General features: G+C 56.8%; 1 protein-coding gene across 2 annotated transcripts; it reads left to right on the forward strand.

The window, feature by feature from the left end:
* The first annotated feature begins 2,152 nt into the window (after nucleotides 1-2,152).
* Nucleotides 2,153-17,863, forward strand: EPHB4 (EPH receptor B4). Of its 2 annotated transcripts, none has more exons than XM_015251968.3 (17): nucleotides 2,153-2,642; nucleotides 5,278-5,348; nucleotides 5,563-5,850; nucleotides 6,534-6,930; nucleotides 8,028-8,183; nucleotides 8,367-8,699; nucleotides 9,035-9,159; nucleotides 9,513-9,702; nucleotides 10,668-10,770; nucleotides 10,982-11,046; nucleotides 11,164-11,277; nucleotides 11,383-11,630; nucleotides 14,018-14,233; nucleotides 14,511-14,660; nucleotides 15,048-15,241; nucleotides 15,444-15,599; nucleotides 16,772-17,863. In XM_015251968.3, exons 1-17 carry the CDS (start codon nucleotides 2,591-2,593, stop codon nucleotides 16,899-16,901), a joined length of 2,988 nt encoding a protein of 995 aa, XP_015107454.1. In that variant the 5' UTR covers nucleotides 2,153-2,590; the 3' UTR covers nucleotides 16,902-17,863. The 2 variants fall into 2 exon arrangements, with proteins under 2 accessions (XP_015107454.1, XP_006219206.1); XM_006219144.4 differs by having other exon boundaries at nucleotides 9,537-9,702.
* Nucleotides 17,864-19,859: the final 1,996 nt, after the last annotated feature.

Below are 19,859 nucleotides of genomic sequence, written 5' to 3' on the forward strand. Positions count from 1 at the left end.
TTGCCTGCGAAGTGGTCCTGGGTGGTCAGAGGGTGGAGGAAACGACCTCACACCCATAGGAGAGGCTGAGGGTGATTTTTGAGCACTGGAGTGAAAAATCTCAAGGTATCATCTCCATGGAGGGGGGAAATCATGGGATTTCCACCAGATTATAAGATCTTTGAGGTCAGGAGCCCTGTTTTACAAATCTTGCAAACTAGTTCAGCGATCATCTGGCACATAGTAGATGCTCAAGAAAGGTTTCATTTTATTCATTCCTTCACTGATATACACTGGGCATTAGGAACTGGATTACATGCTGCGGGATGGGGGCTGAGGACCCGTGATGGGGGGTTGACTAGATTTTTTCTTACCTATGGTACTCTGCTCCCTCTAGCTGAGGGAGTCCTGGTGTCAGGGGTCAGTGGCACAGCACTGGACTCTTCGGTGAGCTGTTGCATCTCTTCACCCCTCTGTCTCAGCAGCCCCTCACTCCACCCTTTGTCATTTCTTTGTGCATCTGGATTTCTCTTCCATTCAGGCCATGCACACACCCCTCCCCCATAATGATGAACTGCATCCCCCACCAAAAGAGACAACTCAAGCAATCAAGGGTCTGGGGTGAGGGGGTGAAGGCAGGGCCCAGGAGGAGGCAAAGACATAACTTTTGAGGCTGGAGAATGAGGGCAGAGAGAGAGCAGGGAAAGGTGTGCTGGGAGGAGATGGATAACCTGGAGGAGAAGCTGAATAAGAAGGGAGTCTGGGCTTGGATCCGGGAGGGAGGAGGGAATTCCCAGCCCTGGCCTGGTCTGCCTGGCTCCAGCCAAGCCGGCTGTTTCCTGCCCTCCGTGACCCCCCACCCCGGAGCAGGACCCAGGCAGGGCTACGAGGAAGGGCAGGGGTGTGGGGAGCACCACTTGTGGCAGCAAGATAAGTGGGCTGGGACAAGAGGTCACTGCAGGTCTGGCTGTCCTCACTGGGGATCAGGGGCTTGGCAGCACCCCAAGCTTCCAGGACTCCACTTTCCCTCTCTCTTGTCTCCTGTAGCCTGTCCCCCTCTTCAGTACTTTGTGAGTCTAAGCTCTTTCCTTCCAGCTCTTCCACTGGCCAACTCTGGGAGCACCCTCTCCATCCCCCTCACGACCCACAATATAGGTGCCCTGACGGAGAACCGGGTTGGTGGGAGGAGCACTGCTTTCCTGGACCCTCCCCTCTAACTGATGAGATGCGAGGGGGAGATGGCGACAAACGGAAGGGCCCTCCCAGTCATGCCGAGGGCCCCCAGGAGCCAGACAGGAAACAGCCTCAGGAAAGACAGACAGCAGTGGCCCCGGCGCGAGCCCCAGGGGTCAGGGCAACGGGTGTCGCGGCACCCTCCTAAACGCGACAGTGAGAGTGAGGACCATGATTTGGGAATCCATCCGGACCCCTCATTCTCTCGGACCCAGCTACTTTTTTTTTACTCTTGCTTCCATGGGTTTTTGGACTCCAGGTGACCCGCTTCCTCTGCACATTTTTCAGCGCTAGGTTGCGCACACAGTAGGTTCCCAATACATAATGTTTGTTGAATGATTGTGTGAACGTTCGCTCCAGGGTTATCTAACCTGAGATCGCTGCATCCAGGCCCGCTGGGACACCCCCATCCTTAAAAACTTTCCCCAAATACGGTCCCCTGCGCCAACGAGGTGGAAGCATGGAGGAGTAGAATCCGAAGTTCGCAGTATGATCCGATAGGGCTTCGAGTGTGTGGCGCACATTTACGCGCACGTCCGTGCGGCCCTCCATGCTGCTGGGTGTGTTCCTCTGCTCCCTGGTGTCTCCCTGGCTCGGACCTGCCCAGGGGGTCCCTGGGCCCAGGCCCCGACACGCGCGGTCCGGGCCAGGGCGCACGGCCACGGTGCAGGTCTGGGCGGTCCCCGGGCTCCGCGCCCGCCGCCCCTCCCCCTTCTCCAAACTTTCTCCCAACTTCCCGACCAGCTCCGCTCGGTGGCCCTCTCCTCTTCCCTCATGAATTATTCAGCAGCGCGTGCTCCAATCGGCGCGCCCCGGCCCCCTTGCGGAGCCCGGGCTAGTGGGGCACTCCCCCCGCCCCCCGAGTGCCCCTCCCTCCCCGGCGAGGCGCCGCCCGGCCCAGTCCCAGCCCAGCCCCAGCCCGCCCGGCCCCGCGCCGCAGTCTCCCTCCCTCCCGCTCCCGTCCCCGCTCCGGCTCCCACCCTCCCCGCCCGCGCGGAGCGCACTCGCCCGGCGGCGCGAGTAGCACCGCTCCAGGGAGGGGGGAAGACCGCGAGCGGCCGGCCCATCCCCAGCCAGCCGGGGCGGGACCCCGAGGCCCCGGAGGAACCCCAACTCCAGCCACGTCTCGCTCTGCGTTCACCCGGCGAGGCTGCTGCCAGGACGCCCTCCGCCTGCCCGTCTGCGCGCGCGGCGGGGACGCGGGGCCACACCTGGGCTCCGCCACCGGGTGCCAGGCGCGCCTTCATGGGCCCGCGCTGAGGGCCCCAAAAGAGTCCCGCGCGGGGAGTCGGCATACACCCGCTCAGGGGGGCTTCAGACCTGGGGGGGCTAGCGCCCCCCAAACTCGGATCGGATCCAACCAGAGTGAGGCGGCGCCATGGAGCTCCGGGCTCTGCTCTGCTGGGCTTCGCTTGCAGCCGCTTTAGAAGGTGAGTATCCTTGGGGACACTTCGCCACTTCTGGGGCCCCCGAAGATGGGCCTCGGAGCGGAGGGGCCGATCTCTGACTCCCGGTAACCCGCACCCCAATCCCGAAGACTCCGGACCAATAGTGCTAGCCTGGGCGGGGGGCGGGGAGGAGGCGGCCCAGCGGGGAGTGGAGTTTTCTTTTGTTTGGGAAAGAGATGGAGTCGAGCTCCGTCCCGGGACATGCCCCTTTCCGGGCTCCCCAAACTCTTTAACGCCGGACTCCAAACGCCCTTGGCAGCCTTTCCTTTTCTCTCTACTCCAGTCTTCAAAACTCTCTCCAAAGTTTCTGTCCCTCTTCCCACCTCCGCCAAACACGAGGAAACGTTTCTGGAGGAACAACTGAAGACAAGGCAGAACTTTGTGCTAGGCCATAAAACCACTCCTGCCCCCTGTTCCCCAGCACTCACACCTCGATCCTACAATTCCACACACCACCGTCAGGATGGCCACTTTCCGTGCTCACTCGAACCTCCAAATCTCTCCCAAAGCTGTGGCCCCTGCTGCAGGGAGGCCCTCTCCCTTGTTTCCCCAGGCTGCACCCCAGCCCTTTAAATGCTGTCTAGACCCCAGCTCTGCCTCAGTCCCGCCTGTGTCCTTTCCTGGAACCCTACAGGCGGGCAAAAACTGAGCTACACATCACTTGTGTCGCCCAAACTCAACCTAACTACCACCTCCTGCTCTCTCCAATTTCTATTTTATCTGCATCCGTCCCCCAAATGTTACTTTATCAATGAGTCTCTGCCCTTCCCTCAGTCCCTAGAGGGGGAGCCAAGAGCCCTATAAACCCTCCTCCCATGGCCCTAATCTCCTTTCAGTGAGCCCCCCCCCACTTCGCTGCCTGGAATCAAAGGGATCTCTTGGAAGTTGGCTGGGGGGCTGCTGAGGAGGAGGAATCAAAGGCATTTAGAAACCCCTTTTCCCCAGGCTGGGCAGTGCTGCTCTGGGCTGGGGATCAAAGGCTGGGTATAGGGGAAGAGGGGAGACTTAATGGGCTCAGAGATAGAAGGGGAAAGAACTGTGGGAGAGAAGAAGGCAGAGCCAGGAGACAACCAGCTGGGATGATGTGTGGTCAGAGAGAAAGAAAGATGCAAAGAGGAACAGGGATCACTTCTAATTCCTATTACCTGAATGCTTTCTGAGCCAGAGGCCCATGCTAAGTGCTTTATATTTTCACGGTTCCAACGCTACACCCATTTTACAGATGAGGAGACTGAGGCTTACAAGAGTTCAGTTGTTTATCCAAGGCCCTATGCCCCAGTGAAGGTGAAGGGTGGGAGATAGAAAACAGAGGAGAAACAGATAGAGAAATGGAGGTGGACAGGGAACAGGAGAGAGAGGAGAGAGAAGTGACAGATCAGAGAACAGGAGGCAGGCAAGACCGAGATAGGATAAGAGAAAGTGAACCGCTCAGAGTGCCCAGGACAGCCCGAAACAGACAGTGTGTAAATTGGAGACAGGAAAACAACTATCCAGTCTGGAACAATGGAGGGTGGAGACGGCAGCCTCTATCCACCCCTTCCCAGAACCCCGGCATCCTGTCCCCAGCATGCTGGGCTGTCTCGTGCCACCCATGGAGGCCCAGACCTCACCCCTTGCCCTCCGTGGACATCACCTGGTCCCTGGGAGGAGGCTGCCTCACCTGCCTGCCTTGTCTTCTCTTATGCAGCCCTCACAGAAGTGGGGACACCTGGTCCCAGGTGTGCTGCTGCCCCCCCCCGCCGGGAACCCTCTCCCCGCTCCTCCCAGGACAGCCCTACCGCCCCCCACATTGTCCTGGCCTCCGAGGGGATTCCCCTACTCTCCCTCCACCCTCCTCCACCAGGGGGCTGTGCAGTTTCTCCTAATCCCCCCTTCCGCCAGACCCCGCCCCTCCCCCAAGGCCCCTCCCCTGAGGCCAGAGCTGAGCCAGGTGTGCTCACCCCGCCATACACACACCCCTAAAATCTCCTCCCCTTTTCCTTCCCATAACCAAATCCAGATGTGAGGCCTCTGCAGGCCGGGGCCAAGGGCGGGAACCCAAGCGTCCTGGCTTCCAGCACTTCCTTCTCTGAGGGCAGCTAGCTGGTGGGGAGGGGTGGGGGATCAGGGCTGGGCCTCAGGAGCTCAGCACCACCTTCAAGGATCTGAAGGGCTGGAGTGTTTGGTCTGAAGGAAGTTGGGGACTTGGAAGAGGAGAGTCGAGTTGGGGGGAATGGAGGCAGCAACTTTGGATTTGGGGAAGGGACTGTAGAGGCCAAGGCAGGCCCTGGCAGCAGGGGTGTCCCCATGCCAGTGGCCCTTGGCCCACTGAGGAGTCAGGGTCAAGGCTAGGCTCTAGTGGAACCCTTTCTGAGCAATTTGCCCTTTTCCCTTTTCAGCATTTGTGTCTCCCCTTCTTGGGGCACTGGGAGGAGATCTGGGAGTCCTGAGGGTCAGCCCTGGACCGGCCAGCTGTTAGGGGCGGGGCTGGCACTCAGAAAAGAGGCTTCAAACCTGGGGGTGGGGACAACCCAGAGGGCAGGGCTTTTTCCCCTCCCCGTCCTGTCTGTCTCAGCTCCCAGGGATCTGTGTCTCCCCTCAGATGCTTGCTGACTCTGCCTGTCTGTCTGTCTCTTAGAAACCCTACTGAACACAAAATTGGAAACTGCGGATCTGAAGTGGGTGACATTCCCTCAGGAGGAGGGGCAGGTGAGAGCTGGGGCTCAGGAGGGAAACTGAGGGAGGGGGGCCCCCTGTGCTCCTGCTCCCTGTGCCACACCCACAGTCATCAGGGCAGCCGGAGCGGGTGTCCTCGGAGCCCTTGCTCTTCAAGCCCCTGCGCCACCGTCGCTTTATGGCAAATACCCCCCCGCTGACCTTCACCTACCCAGCAGCTCCCAGGCTGATGCCCTTCTGCCCACAGTGGGAGGAGCTGAGTGGCCTGGATGAGGAGCAGCACAGCGTTCGGACCTACGAGGTGTGTGACATGCAGCGGGCCCCGGGCGTGGCCCACTGGCTGCGCACGGGCTGGGTCCCCCGTCGGGGCGCTGTCCACGTGTACGCCACGCTGCGCTTCACCATGCTCGAGTGCCTCTCCCTGCCGCAGGCCGGCCGCTCCTGCAAGGAGACCTTCACCGTCTTCTACTTCGAGAGCGATGCAGACACGGCCACGGCCCACACGCCAGCCTGGATGGAGAATCCCTACATCAAGGTACCCAGGCGCCCCGGGGCTGGGCCACGGGCCCGGCCTGTGGTCTAGAGGAAATGGCGGGGAGGAGCCCGGGTGCTGGAAGCAGGAGGCCCAGGTCTGAGGAGGGAAGAGGGTAATGTTAGATGGACCAGCCACTCTCCTCCGGTGTGCTGGGGCCACCCTTCACTTCCCCATTCTCTAAGCCTCGCCCCTTTATAGCCCCCTCCCACATTTGCATCAGCTGATGCCTCGCCCTGAAATGCCTTTTCTCTGCTTCTCCTACTCAGCTCCTACTTGTCTTCTAAGTTCTAGCTCTGAGGTCTACCCTGATGCGCCCTGCCCTGGGCTCCCGCCTGCCGCAGCACTCAGCATACTTTTAACTTATCACTGTTTCCTTCATTTCTGTTTCCTCGGCACTGAGTCCAGGGCCTGGCATAGAGTAGGTGTTGATAAGTGTCTGTAGGATGAATGAGTGCACGGAAAGGGGGTGCAGGACAGAGGCCAGATACATCGTAGGAGCTCAGTGAGTGTTAATGGACAGTGTTGAGGCCGGCAGGAAAGTGCATGTCGGGAGAGGTGGAGAGAAGGTTCTGGAACAGGAACTGAGCAGGTCCAAGAGGGGGTGAGCTGGGGAAAATACAGTCCAGTAGGGTCCTTAGGGAGTCGAGGACAGCATCAGTGACTCTCTTCCCCGTTCTTGACAGGTGGACACCGTGGCCGCTGAGCACCTGACCCGGAAGCGGCCCGGGGCCGAGGCGACCGGCAAGGTGAACATCAAGACGCTGCGTCTAGGCCCGCTCACCAAGGCCGGCTTCTACCTGGCCTTCCAGGACCAGGGTGCCTGCATGGCCCTGCTGTCCCTGCACCTCTTCTACAAGAAGTGTGCCCAGCTGACCGTGAACCTCACCCGCTTCCCGGAGACCGTGCCCCGCGAGCTTGTGGTGCCCGTGGCGGGGAGCTGCGTGGCCGATGCTGTGCCCGGCCGGGGCCCCAGCCCCAGCCTCTACTGCCGGGAGGATGGCCAGTGGGCCGAGCAGCCGGTCACAGGCTGCAGCTGTGCTCAGGGGTTTGAAGCCGCTGAGGGGAATACTAGATGCCGAGGTGAGGGCTGGCACCTCCCCCACAAATTTGCCCATCCCTATGCGGGGGGGATCCAGTGCTCTGCCCTTGGACCCACTTCTTAAATTTCCGTTTTAGACATTCTTGGCTCTCCCAGGCCCTCAGTTACTGGAAGGTGTGTTTTCAGGCCCCCCCAGCACAGTTCTGAGCTCTCCCTCATATCCATGGGCATCCTCCTAACCATGTCCTATTCCTTTCTGGACATGGGAGGCTGTCCTGGCATGTGGGACTGTCCTCAGGGTTGGGGGACCTTGTTGGGCTCAGAGGACGAGGGCATCCCGGTCTCTATTCTGATTCATGATTTCCTCTAATTTACTGATGCTGAATTCTCACTTAGCTGTTTCTCAGAACAGAGATTTTTTTTCTTTTTTTTTAGGCTGATTTATTTATATACTTCAAGGGAGGTAATGGGTATTGAACCCAGGACCTCCTGAATGTTAATGCACTCTACCACTGAGCTATACCCTCCTCCCTCAGAACAGAGACTCTTAACCTGGGTGTTGTAGGTGGAGTATAGGGGATCTGTGAACTTCAACGGAGGAAAACATGGCTTTTTCTTTTCACTCATCTCCACCTGGAACTCGCCATGCCTTCTACAGAGGAGTCACAGCCCCAGCGGTCCTGAGCCAGACCTGAGACTTGGGCCCCATTCAAATCCTGGGTGTCTTCATAGCCTGTTAGAGCTGATGCAAGAATGTCAAAATGTGTTTTTTGCTCATCGTGGCTTCAGTATTTCATTGGCCATTAGCCCTACTGCTGTATCTCCTTGATAGAGAAACACAAACATTGCGATACTGTAAACTTTTCTTTGTTTTGATCCTTGTATTTTCACTTACTTGGTTTTCTTGGTAATCTGTGTTTTTTGGGATGTGCATTTAAGATCATTATTCTGAGTGGGGGTCTGGGTTTCACCAGGCTGCTCTGGGGATGGGGGACAGACCTTTCTCTGGAGGGAGGTCTTATCCTCTCAGAGGTGACATTTCTGATCTCCCTCTGCTCCCCCCGTGCACCACATGCAACTTTAATAGCCGTTGAGTGTCTCTGATGCAAGTTTTTGATAGATGCTTTCTTTCTCTCAGCCTGTGCTCAGGGTACCTTCAAGCCCCTGTCCGGGGAGGGGTCTTGCCAGCCATGCCCAGCCAACAGCCACTCCAACACCATTGGCTCACCGATCTGCCAGTGCCGCATCGGGTACTTTCGGGCCCGCACAGACCCCCGGGGTGCACCCTGTACCAGTAAGTGACCGATGACCCCTGGCGTGGACCCCAATCCCAGCCCCCATCCTCCCATGCCTTCCTCCTCTTGACCCTGGCCTGGTGCCCCGCCAAGACAAGGGGTCAGTGTGGCTGCCTGTCTGTCCCACTGCCTCTCCACTGGCCATTTGGTCCACCTCTGCCTGACGCCCTGGTCTCCCACAGCCCCTCCATCTGCTCCGAGAAGCGTGGTTCCCCGCCTGAACGGCTCCTCCCTGCGCCTGGAGTGGAGTGCCCCCCTCGAGTCAGGTGGCCGGGAGGACCTCACCTACGCTCTCCGTTGCCGGGAGTGCCGCCCCGGGGGCTCCTGCACGCCCTGCGGAGGAGACCTGACCTTCGATCCTGGCCCCCGGGACCTGGTGGAGCCCTGGGTGGCGATTCGTGGGCTGCGTCCTGACTTCACCTATACCTTTGAGGTCACCGCCTTGAATGGGGTGTCCTCCTTAGCCAGTGGACCAGTCCCGTTTGAGGCCGTGAACGTCACCACTGACCGTGAGGGTGAGACTGGTGGCTGGGGACAGCCCATGGTGGGGTGGGACAGATGGTGGTGGGAAGGGCCAGCGAGGGATGGGGGCAGTGTAAAGGCCTGAAGGAGGAAAAGTAGTGGCTAGGGAGTAGGCTCCCCAGGAAATATAGCAGGTCAAAGCCTTTGGGGCAAGAGTCAGAAAGAGAATTGAAAAGATGCAAAGGTGAGCTGGAGAGTTGAGGACAGGGCAGAGAGAGCTGGGAGGAATTCCTGAAACCATTAGAAGACAAGTGTGGCCAGTGGAGGAAGAGCTGGGAAAGACAAGGGACCCACCACACTCAAGGGCCCCAACGTGTATGTCTTGCAGTGCCACCCCCAGTGTCTGACATCCGGGTGACTCGGTCATCACCCAGCAGCTTGAGCCTGGCATGGGCTGTTCCCCGGGCACCGAGCGGGGCAGTGCTGGACTACGAGGTCAAGTACCATGAGAAGGTGAGACCAGGCCCTGCCTTGGGGGTGGGGATGGGCAGTGGGACCTATTCTAGGGGCCGCGCGACACCCAAGTGGCAGGCATCAGCTACATACTAGCTATGTGACCTTGTTTCAACCCCTCGGCCTCTCTGAGCTCACTGTCCCCATCGTAAAATAGTTAAGGTAAGGGAACCTACCCCACAGAATTGCTGCAAGGATTAAACGATATAACAAGTACAGAACACATAGCACGGTGTATATGTAAGTGAGCCCAAAGGTCTCACCTGCCACTCAGGACTGAGATGCTAGTGATGGAGGCCCGGGGCAGGGGGAAAATGGGAAGAGCAGTGGAATCTGGGGGCCCTGGCTTATAGCCAGCCCCTTCCCTTCCCGAACAGGGTGCAGAGGGCCCCAGCAGTGTGAGGTTCCTGAAGACGTCGGAGAACCGGGCAGAACTGCGGGGACTGAAGCGGGGAGCCAGCTACCTGGTCCAGGTGCGGGCCCGCTCCGAGGCCGGCTACGGGCCCTTCGGCCAGGAGCACCACAGCCAGACCCAGCTGGACGGTGAGCCTAGGGGCAGAACGCGGGCAGGAGTGCTGCCCTGCACTGGGCCTTGCGTCTACCCTCAGGACCCCCAGAGTCACATCCCCATGACTGTCAACCACGAGACACTTATGGCCTGGTGTGAGGATGTGGAAACCAAAGCCAACAGCTGGCTGTGAAGAGCTGCTCAGCCACTTTCCAGCTGCGTGACCTTCAGCAAAACCTTGACCCCTGAGTCCAAGATTTCTCATGCAAAAGATGGAAGATGAGGCCTCTCCCACCGGGTTCCAAGGATTAAATGAAGTGACACCCTGTTAGTTTTTATATGCTGGCCCAATGGTTTTCTAAACCTTTTACTTTTTTTAAGAGTCTTATTGAGATATAATTCATATACCCTATGATTTACCATTTAAAATGTATAATTCATTGGCTTTGAATATATTTACAGAGTTGTGCAGCCATCACAAGAATTAACTTTGGAACATTTCAGCACCCTGAAAAGAGATGCTTATATCCTTTCCATCGGCCCCCCAGCCCCTGGCAGACACTTGTCTACTTTCTGTCTCTATAGGTTTGCCTGTTCTGGACATTTCATAGAAATGCAGTCACGCATTGTGACTGGCTGCTCCTTTCACACGGCATAATGTTTCCAAGGTTCACCCATGTTGTAGAACGTATCAGGACTTCGTTCCTTCCCACAGCCGAGAAATACCCTATCGGATGGCTTATAGCACATCTTATTTATCCATTCATCCATTGATGGACATTTGGGTAGTTTCCACTTTTTGGCTCTGAACCTTTTTTTGTAGTCTTTAGGACCTTTTGTTCAAATGGGACTTTTTGTGGTGACCAGTATTTAGAACAGGACAAAATCCAACCTGCTCTGGCAGTCATAAGGCTGGGAAGCTTCTTCCCTTGCCCTGAGGGGCCTGAGCTGAGCTCACAGGCCCATGGGGGTCTCCTGATCACCAGTTTTTCTCCCACAGAGAATGAGAGCTGGCGGGAGCAGCTGGCCCTGATTGCAGGCACGGCAGTGGTGGGCGTGGTGCTGGTCCTTGTGGTCGTTGTCATTGCTGTTCTCTGCCTCAGGTGAGGGCTCTGGGCACCTGGAAGCCCTTGTGATCCCTGTGTCGCTGGCCACCCACTCTCTTGGTCCAGGGCAAGGCTCCTTCCATGCCCCTGGAGCCCATTTTCACTTGGAATCAATCATCTCCAATTCCCGCTCCTCCCTTCCCATCCTTTCTCTTTGGGGACACGGAGATGTGGGACTCAGTGGACCTTTTTTTCCCATCGGCTGCAGGAAGCAGAGCAACGGGAGAGAAGCTGAATACTCGGACAAACACGGACAGTATCTCATCGGGCACGGTGAGTAGGCCCATCCTGAAAGCCACGGGGCTGGGGCGAGAGTATGCACCCAGAACCAGGGCATCTGAGTGCAGTGGGAATTACTTATTGGCTAATGGGCCTTGTGTGGTTCCTCAGGTACTAAGGTCTACATTGACCCGTTCACTTATGAAGACCCTAACGAGGCTGTGAGGGAATTTGCAAAAGAGATCGATGTCTCCTATGTCAAGATTGAAGAGGTGATTGGTGCAGGTGAGAGGAAAGTGCCTGGGTGCCTGGGAGGGGGAGGGGGGTGGGAGGGATGTTGGGGCCAGACCCGGGGGCAGCAGAGCTAACCCTCAGCCCCCCTTCCTGAAGGCGAGTTTGGGGAGGTGTGCCGGGGGCGGCTCAAGGCCCCCGGGAAGAAGGAGAGCTGTGTGGCCATCAAGACGCTGAAGGGCGGCTACACGGAGCGGCAGCGGCGGGAGTTCCTGAGCGAGGCCTCCATCATGGGCCAGTTCGAGCACCCCAACATCATCCGCCTGGAGGGCGTGGTTACCAACAGCGTGCCAGTCATGATCCTCACGGAGTTCATGGAGAACGGCGCCCTGGACTCCTTCCTGCGGGTGAGCGCCCCCGGCCCCCAGCGAGCCACGGAGCTCCGAACCCGGGGCAGACGGTTGAGTCCTGGTACTGGCCTCTCTGTGGAGCCGGCTGACCTCATTTGTCCTTGTGACAAATATTTGCTCAGTGCCTCCTTGTGACTGTGCATCAGCCACTGCCCTGGGCCTCGGGAACAGAGCGTGACCGTCTCTGCTTTTGGTGAGCTGATGGTATGATGGGGGAGATGGAAAATTAACAAGGCCGAAGGAGCTTTTATAAAACGTAAGCAAAATTTTAGATGTGAGAAAAATCAAACAGGATCATAGAAGTGTTTGGGGATGAGGTGGGAAGAGCTTATTTTTGCGACTTTAACGACGTTAAACTTTATTATACGTCTTTTATGAAAAACCGAAACTTTTTCTTCATGGCAAAATAACACTGCATTTAACAGAATTACAACAGTTCCTTGGGGTCACCTCACGCCCACTTGATACTCTGTTTCTCTAGTTGTCCCCAAAGTGTCCCTTCCTGCAGGTTTACCTGAACCAGGATCCAACTCAGGATCAAGCATTGCAGCTGGTGGCTGTTTTTTGGGTTTTTTGGTACAGTTTTTTATTTTTTGATTTGGGGGAGGGTAATTAGGTTTATTTATTTATTTTTAGTAACTGGGGATTGAACCCAGGGCCTCGTGCGCACAAAGCATGTTGTCTACTACTGAGATATCTCCTCCCCCTGCACCTATCGTTTTGAGCCTCTTCTACCTCCAGAACGGCCCCTTGTCGTGGTACTGATTTGCTGAAGGGCTGAGCCACTTGTCCACTTGAGTGTCTTGTCTTCTGGATTTATCGGATTCTCCCTGTGGGGTCATTGAGCTTGTTTCTCTATTTCCTGTAAGAGAAACTGTATCTGATACCGTGATAAGTTCAAAATGAAATGCCTACGTCAGGGTGCTGTGTACTTCACACGGCCCCGCATCAGGAGACGCAAGCTACCTGGCTCCCAGCATGAGGGATGCTGCAGCAGACCCCAAAGTCGTGCCGTGACAGCCTGACCCTGCCTTGTGGATACAGGAGTACCCATTTCAGTTGCCAGAAAGGGGAGGAGGGTCTGTTTTAGAAGAGATGACATCTGGGTAGATAAGAAAGAGCCAGCCATAGAAGATGCGGGGCGGGGAGGGGGTGGGGTGTTTGGGGCAGAGAGTAGAGACCCAGAGTGGGCAGGAACCCAGCATGTTCCAGAAGGTGAAAGGCCGGTGGAGCTGAACCAGGTCAGCAGAGAAGTGATAGTGGCTCACGATGGAGGTGGCTGGGCCTTGTGGCCTTAGAAATTTGGATTTGAGTAGAAGTTTGAAGGCAAGCCTTTGGGAGGATTGCATCAGGAGAGAGAGATGATTTAAGGAGATCCCTGTGATGGGGGCTGGGGGGCAGAAGCAGAAGCCCGGAGCCCCTGAGGAGACCTGCAGTCATCCAGGCGGGGGCGCTGCAGTGGGAGTGGAGAAGTGGTTGGACTGGGGATATGTTTGGGAGGCACGGCCGGCAGAACTTGCTGACGGACTGTGAGCCATAGGGGAATCACGGAGACTCTGAGATCTGTGCCCTGAGCATCTGTAAGTGGTGTTTCCATTGAGATGTGAGGCCTGGGGCAGGTGCAGGCTTGGAGGATGGATTCAGAATTCGTGTCTGGACTCTGTGTCGCTGGCCCTGCAGGGCTGTCAAGGGTCCCCTGCCTGCTAGCTGAGCCCAAAAGATGGGCTTAGTGAACCGTTCATGGCTGGTTGGCCTACCTGGTGAGAGCAAACTCTGTAAAGGTCAAGGTCAGGCTTTATCTTTGTGTTGGTGCTGTGGTCACTGATCACAGCTGATTCCTCACTATTCTCTTGCATCCTACATGCGGTCGGTCCAAGAGGTTTGGACCAAGCGAGATTACAGCTGAATTAGCACAAACGCAGGCATCTCCACCTGTAGACAGATAGCTTCAGAGCACACTCGTAACCGTCAGCACTCTGCTGCTGTCAAATAAAAAGAACATATTAGATCAAAAGCATTTGTTGAAGGGGGGACGATATGGCTCAAATGGTAGAGCACATGCTTAGCATACACAAGGTCCTGGGTACGATCCCCAGCATCTCCTCTAAAAATAGAACTAGTAAGTAAACTTAATTACCCCCCCAAAAAAGCATTTGTTGAATATTGCCTTGTACAGGTTAAAAGGAAGAAAATCTTAAAATATCTCCTTATAATCTAACTAAGAGAGACTGAATGCCTATATTTGAAATAGTAACAGTTGTAAGCTTTGTGTCATGATATTTAGCAAGAGCTGAGAGAACTCAGGGTAAAAGAAAGGAGGGGGGCTTACCTGGGATGGTGGGTGAGCTGCCCTAGCCACGGCCCTTCCCCTTGTCCTTCTCCAGCTGAACGATGGGCAGTTCACCGTTATCCAGCTCGTGGGCATGTTACGGGGCATCGCCTCGGGCATGCGGTACCTGGCTGAGATGAGCTATGTCCACCGAGACCTGGCCGCCCGCAACATTCTGGTCAACAGCAACCTTGTCTGCAAGGTTTCAGACTTTGGCCTCTCCCGATTCCTGGAGGAAAACTCTTCTGATCCCACTTACACAAGCTCTCTGGTGAGGCTGGGGGACAGGCCTAGGAACGAGGTACTTAGGGCCAGGTGGGCAGGGCAGGTTGGAAAGGTGGGAGGCTGAGGGATTGACAGTGCTGGCCCAGGACAGGAGATAGGAGAAGACCACGGAAGGAACTTAGAAAAAGAACAGAGTTGGGAAGGTGGGTGTTTAGGTCCCAGAAAGGAAGCAAGCCTGAGCTAGGGGGAAAGGCAGAGGTAGGGGGCAGAATGCCTGGGTCCTGTGAGTCCCTCAGCTCACCTCTTCCTCCCCCCATCTTTAGGGAGGAAAGATTCCCATCCGATGGACAGCCCCTGAGGCCATTGCCTTCCGGAAGTTCACATCTGCCAGTGATGCCTGGAGCTACGGGATCGTGATGTGGGAGGTCATGTCTTTTGGGGAACGGCCATACTGGGATATGAGCAATCAGGATGTAAGTGTCCCCTGGTTCCACCAAGCTTTCCTGGAATGTCCTCTCACCTGAGATACGGGGTGGGGTGGGGTTCCCACAGAGCTCATCACTGCGGGGTCCTCCAGGGGTCCTCTCTGTACCTGAGAGTCTGATACAGCATATCTGGTCACAGGGCACAGACATGGAGGGCAGGGTTGGGAAGTTACCTGTCTGGATTATAGCTCAAGAGCTTCTGAGATGTAGAACCACAGCCAGCCTCGGCCCTGGCCAGAATGACCCCCAGATTTGCCATTCTGGGGGGCTGTAGCACCCATCCCAGCATCTGTCAAGTTGCCATTTCCTTGGGGTCCTTTGGCAGCTTCATTTTCCCCAGACGTCCTCACCCAGTGCTTCCACCTGTCATTCCAGGTGATCAACGCCATTGAACAGGACTACCGGCTGCCCCCGCCCCCAGACTGCCCCACCTCCCTGCATCAGCTCATGCTGGACTGTTGGCAGAAAGACCGGAATGCGCGGCCCCGCTTCCCCCAGGTGGTCAGCGCCCTGGACAAGATGATCCGGAACCCTGCCAGCCTCAAAATCGTGGCCAGGGAGAATGGAGGGTGAGGACCCCAGAGAGCAGGCCCTGTTTCCTGCACTCTGTCACCCCCTGAGACCCTCCCTCCCCCACAGAAGGATCCATCCCTTTGGTGGTATGTGGGATGGCCCCTGTCCAGCTCTCCAATCCTGGGGTCTATATCCGTCCACACACTGAGAACCACTGAGACTGGTTCTCAGTGCTCCCTCCCCATCCCTGCCTCCCAGGGCCTCGCACCCCCTCCTGGATCAGCGGCAGCCTCACTACTCAGCTTTTGGCTCTGTGGGTGAGTGGCTTCGAGCCATCAAGATGGGAAGATACGAAGAAAGTTTTGCAGCCGCTGGGTTTGGCTCCTTTGAGCTAGTCAGCCAGATCTCCACTGAGTAAGTTGTGGCAGGAGCTGGAGGTAGAGGGTAGGGGGTGCCTGGGGACCAGAATCAGGCCCACAATTTCAGCAGGGGGCTTTGGGGTCAACTCCCGGTGCCAACTCTATTTTCTGGAGCTCCTCCCACCCAAAGCAGTAACAGCTGCTGGGGCTGAGAGCCCCGGGGAATCTTCCAGGCCAGCTGTGCCCGCCTCACCCCGCCGAGATGTGTACCATCTCAGCCCTGGGCCATCTCACTCCGCCTCAGAATCTGTATCTATCTTTGTGCATCTATCTGCATTCCAGGCCCTGCTCTCACATTAACAATGTGTCAACTCTGGATGTTTTCCCACCCATAAAAGGAGAAGGTTGGACTGGGTTTTGGAGATCCTTTCCAGCTTTAATGTTAAATGGTTTTATGATACCAGCGCCTCACAAATACTGTTTTTCCCTAGTTGGCCTCTCCCTGGTCCTACCTTCTGCCTTCCCGTTTCTCTCCCAAGGATTCTTCTTGCCCCAGGTTTGAGTAACAGAAGTAGAAGGAATGAAATCCAGACCCAGAGGGTCCAGGAGGCCCTCTCTCTGGCAGGCAGGTCGCGGGCCAGTGTGCCTCACTGGGTCTGGGCGCCCCCTCCCTGACTGCCTCCAGCCTCTCCTTGACACGGGTTCTCTGACACAAGGGTTCTTGCCCTCCATCTCTCACCTCATCTTTTTCCCTTATCTCAGTCTCCCGGCATCAGGATGGGAGGTGGGGGCAGTTTGTTTTTGTCCCCTCCCTCCCCTTCCTCTCCACCCACCCAGTTCTTCCTCTTTCTGGCCTTTTCCTTCTGACGTCTTTCTCTGCTAGAACAGTCAGTGCAGCCCCTTCCCCCAACCTCATTTTATGGGCTTTTCTCTCCCTTTCATTCCTCCCCTGATCCCCCGCCTTTTCTTTTTTCTTAATCCATCCATACTGCAGCCCTTTACCTCCTGCCGCCTGGCCCCTGCCCGTACCTAGCTCCACCCACTACTGCATCTGCTCGGGACTGTGGCAGGGCTCCTAAATTCTCCGGAAACTATCCGGCAACTATTGATGTCTGCCCCACTTCCCCACAGGACTGGTTGACAATCCCAAAATTTTGACAGGGTTTCTGTGGAAGACACACCCCCTGGGAGCCCCATGGCCTCACCTAGCTTTCCATTCTTCCCCAGGGACCTGCTCCGAATCGGAGTCACCCTGGCGGGACACCAGAAGAAAATCCTGGCCAGTGTCCAGCACATGAAGTCCCAGGCCAAGCCTGGAGCCCCAGGCGGGTCAGCGGCACCAGCCCCCCAGTACTGACCTGCACCTCCTCTCCTGGCCCCACAGCTCTGGAGCAGCAGGAATTCCCATGCTGGGAATACAGCTCCCCTTCTTCCTGGGACAGAGTCTGGTGGGGACCCAAGAGGCCCCCATTCCTGCGCCCCACAGGATTGCACTTTGAACCCACGGGGGTGAGGAGCTGGCAATTTGGAGAGACAGGATTTGGGGATTCTGCCATATGGGAGTGTGGAAATCACATGCCCCCAGGTAGGGAACCCCAAACCGAGGGTGCGGGAGAGCACTTCCCTCAGGATTGGGTGTGACCAGAGGAGAAGTGATGCTCTGTATCTGCCAGCAGCCCAGGGGTGGTTGGGCCCCACCCCCGCAGCCTCTCTCCATCCCCAGTTAGGAGCCCCGGGTGCCCCTCCTCACCTTGAAGGGCTGAGGCCCTGCAGACCAAAGAGAAGAGGGCGACTAGCCTGCGAGCTCGGGAGTGCAGCTCTGCAGCGCAGGCGGGAAGGGGCGTCCGGGCCCAGTGACAACATTGGGCTTGGATGTCCCGACCTTGCTGCTGTCTCCACTGAACTCAGTTTTCCCTTGTAAATGCCCCTCCCCCATCTGCTGCCTTCATATTGAAGGTTTTTGAGTTTTATTTTTTGTTTTTGGTCTTATTTTTCCTTCCCCCTCCCTTTTTTTTTCGTTTTCGTACCGTCCTTGTCATACCTTTCTGTGTTAGAGGGGACCTGTTTCATTATCGCCTCCTTTGCCCAAGTTGAAACAGGGACCCATCGTTGTGTCTGTTTCCAAAACAGCGCCTTGGTCAGGCCACAGCCCCAGACATTTCCCTGCCTCCTCCCAAACCCCCACCCTGGCTGTGTCCATGAGGGGGTTGTGGGGGGCAAGCGGTGGTGGAAACTAGAGACAAGACACCGGTGCTTGGAGGGGTTCTTAAGTTATATTTAAAACAATTGTTTTGTATAAATAAAAGAAAATGGGAAGTGTCCTGGCTCTGGGGTGACTGGGAGTGGGGTGGTGGAGGATGGACTAGCCTTCTGAGGACGGTGGGGTCTAGTGTGGAGGAGCTTTTGAGCCAGAATGACTGAAAGGGGTCCGAGGTCTGGTGACGGGGCTGTGGGAAGGCTGGGTGCTTGGTTCCCAGCTCCAGGGTGTGTTTGAGGTGGTGGGGTAGGGGCAGTGGGAGATGAGTCATTGGCAGCTGCTTCTAAAGGCTCCAGATGGCTCTGCCAAGAGCCTGGGGCACCTCCGGGGTGGGGCTGCCCTCTCCCTCCCCTGCCCTGGTTCCCTAGCCCTGGCAGGGGGCTCGGTAAGGCAAGGAGGTCTTGAGCTCAGAGCCCTGCCCTATAGCCCCCTGAGGGGGGAGGGGGGCACTGGCTGGGGCGGAGGTCCAGTCGATGAAGAAGGCAGATGTGGGCCAGATGTTGGGGTTGGTTTAGAGGCAATGGGCGGGAGTGTCTGCACTGGCTGTAGGGGAAGGGCAGAGGCTGGAGGGGAAGATGTGGACCCCCCATGTGTACACACACACACACACACACACACACACACACACACACGTGTGCACGCTGGGCTGGGTGGGAGGACAATTCCCCCTTTCAAGATGCTGCCCAGGCAGGTTCTCCCAGCCTCTTGGGAAGGGAGGGGAAACCACCTGAATGTCTTCCCCTAACTTCTTTCCAAACAGGAAGATGAGGATGGGGTCAGTTCGCCTGTTGTCTTTCTCACCGTCTTTGGTTTCCTTCTTTGCTCCCAGTCTGCCCACCCTCCGGTACACCTGCAGGGGCAGGCCTGGACCAGGTCAGCTTTGTCAAGCTGGCGCAGCCTTGCCATTTCTACATCTCAGTTGCCCCCTGTTGTCGTGTTGGGGTCACTACAGGACCTCAAGTCATAATCTCTGCCCCTCCCAGCCCAGGGAGCCTCCAGCAGTGATCCTGTCCCGATTTCCGGCCTCTACAACCATCTTCTGGAGTCTCTAATACTCTGGAATCCTCTGTCCCCTCCTTCAAATACATACGACCCATGTTTTGTACCCCCAAAAGGGGATGAGAAGGACTTGGTCCTGCCGAGGGCGGAGGGAGTATGGGTTCCCTTCTGGAAGGAGGAGGTCTATCCGGAGAATGCTGGTCTAGGCCAACCCCTTCCCCTGCCAACCAGACATCCAGGCTAGATAAGGTGACCTTAGCTGGGTGAGGGGAGGAGCAGAAATGGAGGGCGCAGGGCACAAAAGAATAGAGAGGCAAAGGGTCAAGGATCAGGTGAAGGGAGCTGGGGGGGTGGGCAGGCATGCAGCTGGGAGCCCCGGGATGCCCAGTTCCAGATTGTGAGCTGCTCCCCCCGCCAAGGGGCACCCCTCCCTTCTTGGGGCCTTTTCCCCAACCACCTGGGGTCTCCCTTCTTTGCGTGAAGGCGGCTGCCGGGGTTTTCTTGGAGGCTAGCACAGAATAAGGATTCCTTTCTAGAACACAGTGTCTGGCCTACTTTGGCGTCCCCTGTCCCGTGGGGTCCCACATCCTGACCCCCCAGTTGGTAGCCTTCCTTTTCTTCTTAGAGCTCAAGCAGGATGGCCCAGCCCCTCCCCAAGCAAGGACCTGCCTGGTGGGAGGCACGAGGCACGGGGCTCAGGGTGGGAATGTTTGCACTGTGGCCTTTGGCTGAGGTGAGCTGGTCACTCTTAATAGGATGGGGCTCAAAACTCCTCACAAGCTGGCCCTCAGACCCCCCTCCTCTGTTACCATAGTAACTCCAAGGCCCTTTTGGGAAATGGACACGTGCAAAAGGTGGGGACCTCCCCAGAGGGTCACAGGCCCGTTCACCTTTTGGACAAAGCCACATTCTCCATCCTTAGCCTCTGCCCAGAGATTAATCTCATTGTTAGAAATGTAAATCCTCTCCTCAGGGTCACCCTTCACTACCCCTGGTGGGGAGCTCTGAGGCCAGGTCCTTTAAGAACTAGGATTCCTGGGGTCAAGTCCTTTCTCCTGT

The sequence above is a fragment of the Vicugna pacos genome, chromosome 18, assembly GCF_048564905.1.
Source record: "Vicugna pacos chromosome 18, VicPac4, whole genome shotgun sequence".
Classification (NCBI taxonomy): domain Eukaryota; kingdom Metazoa; phylum Chordata; class Mammalia; order Artiodactyla; family Camelidae; genus Vicugna; species Vicugna pacos.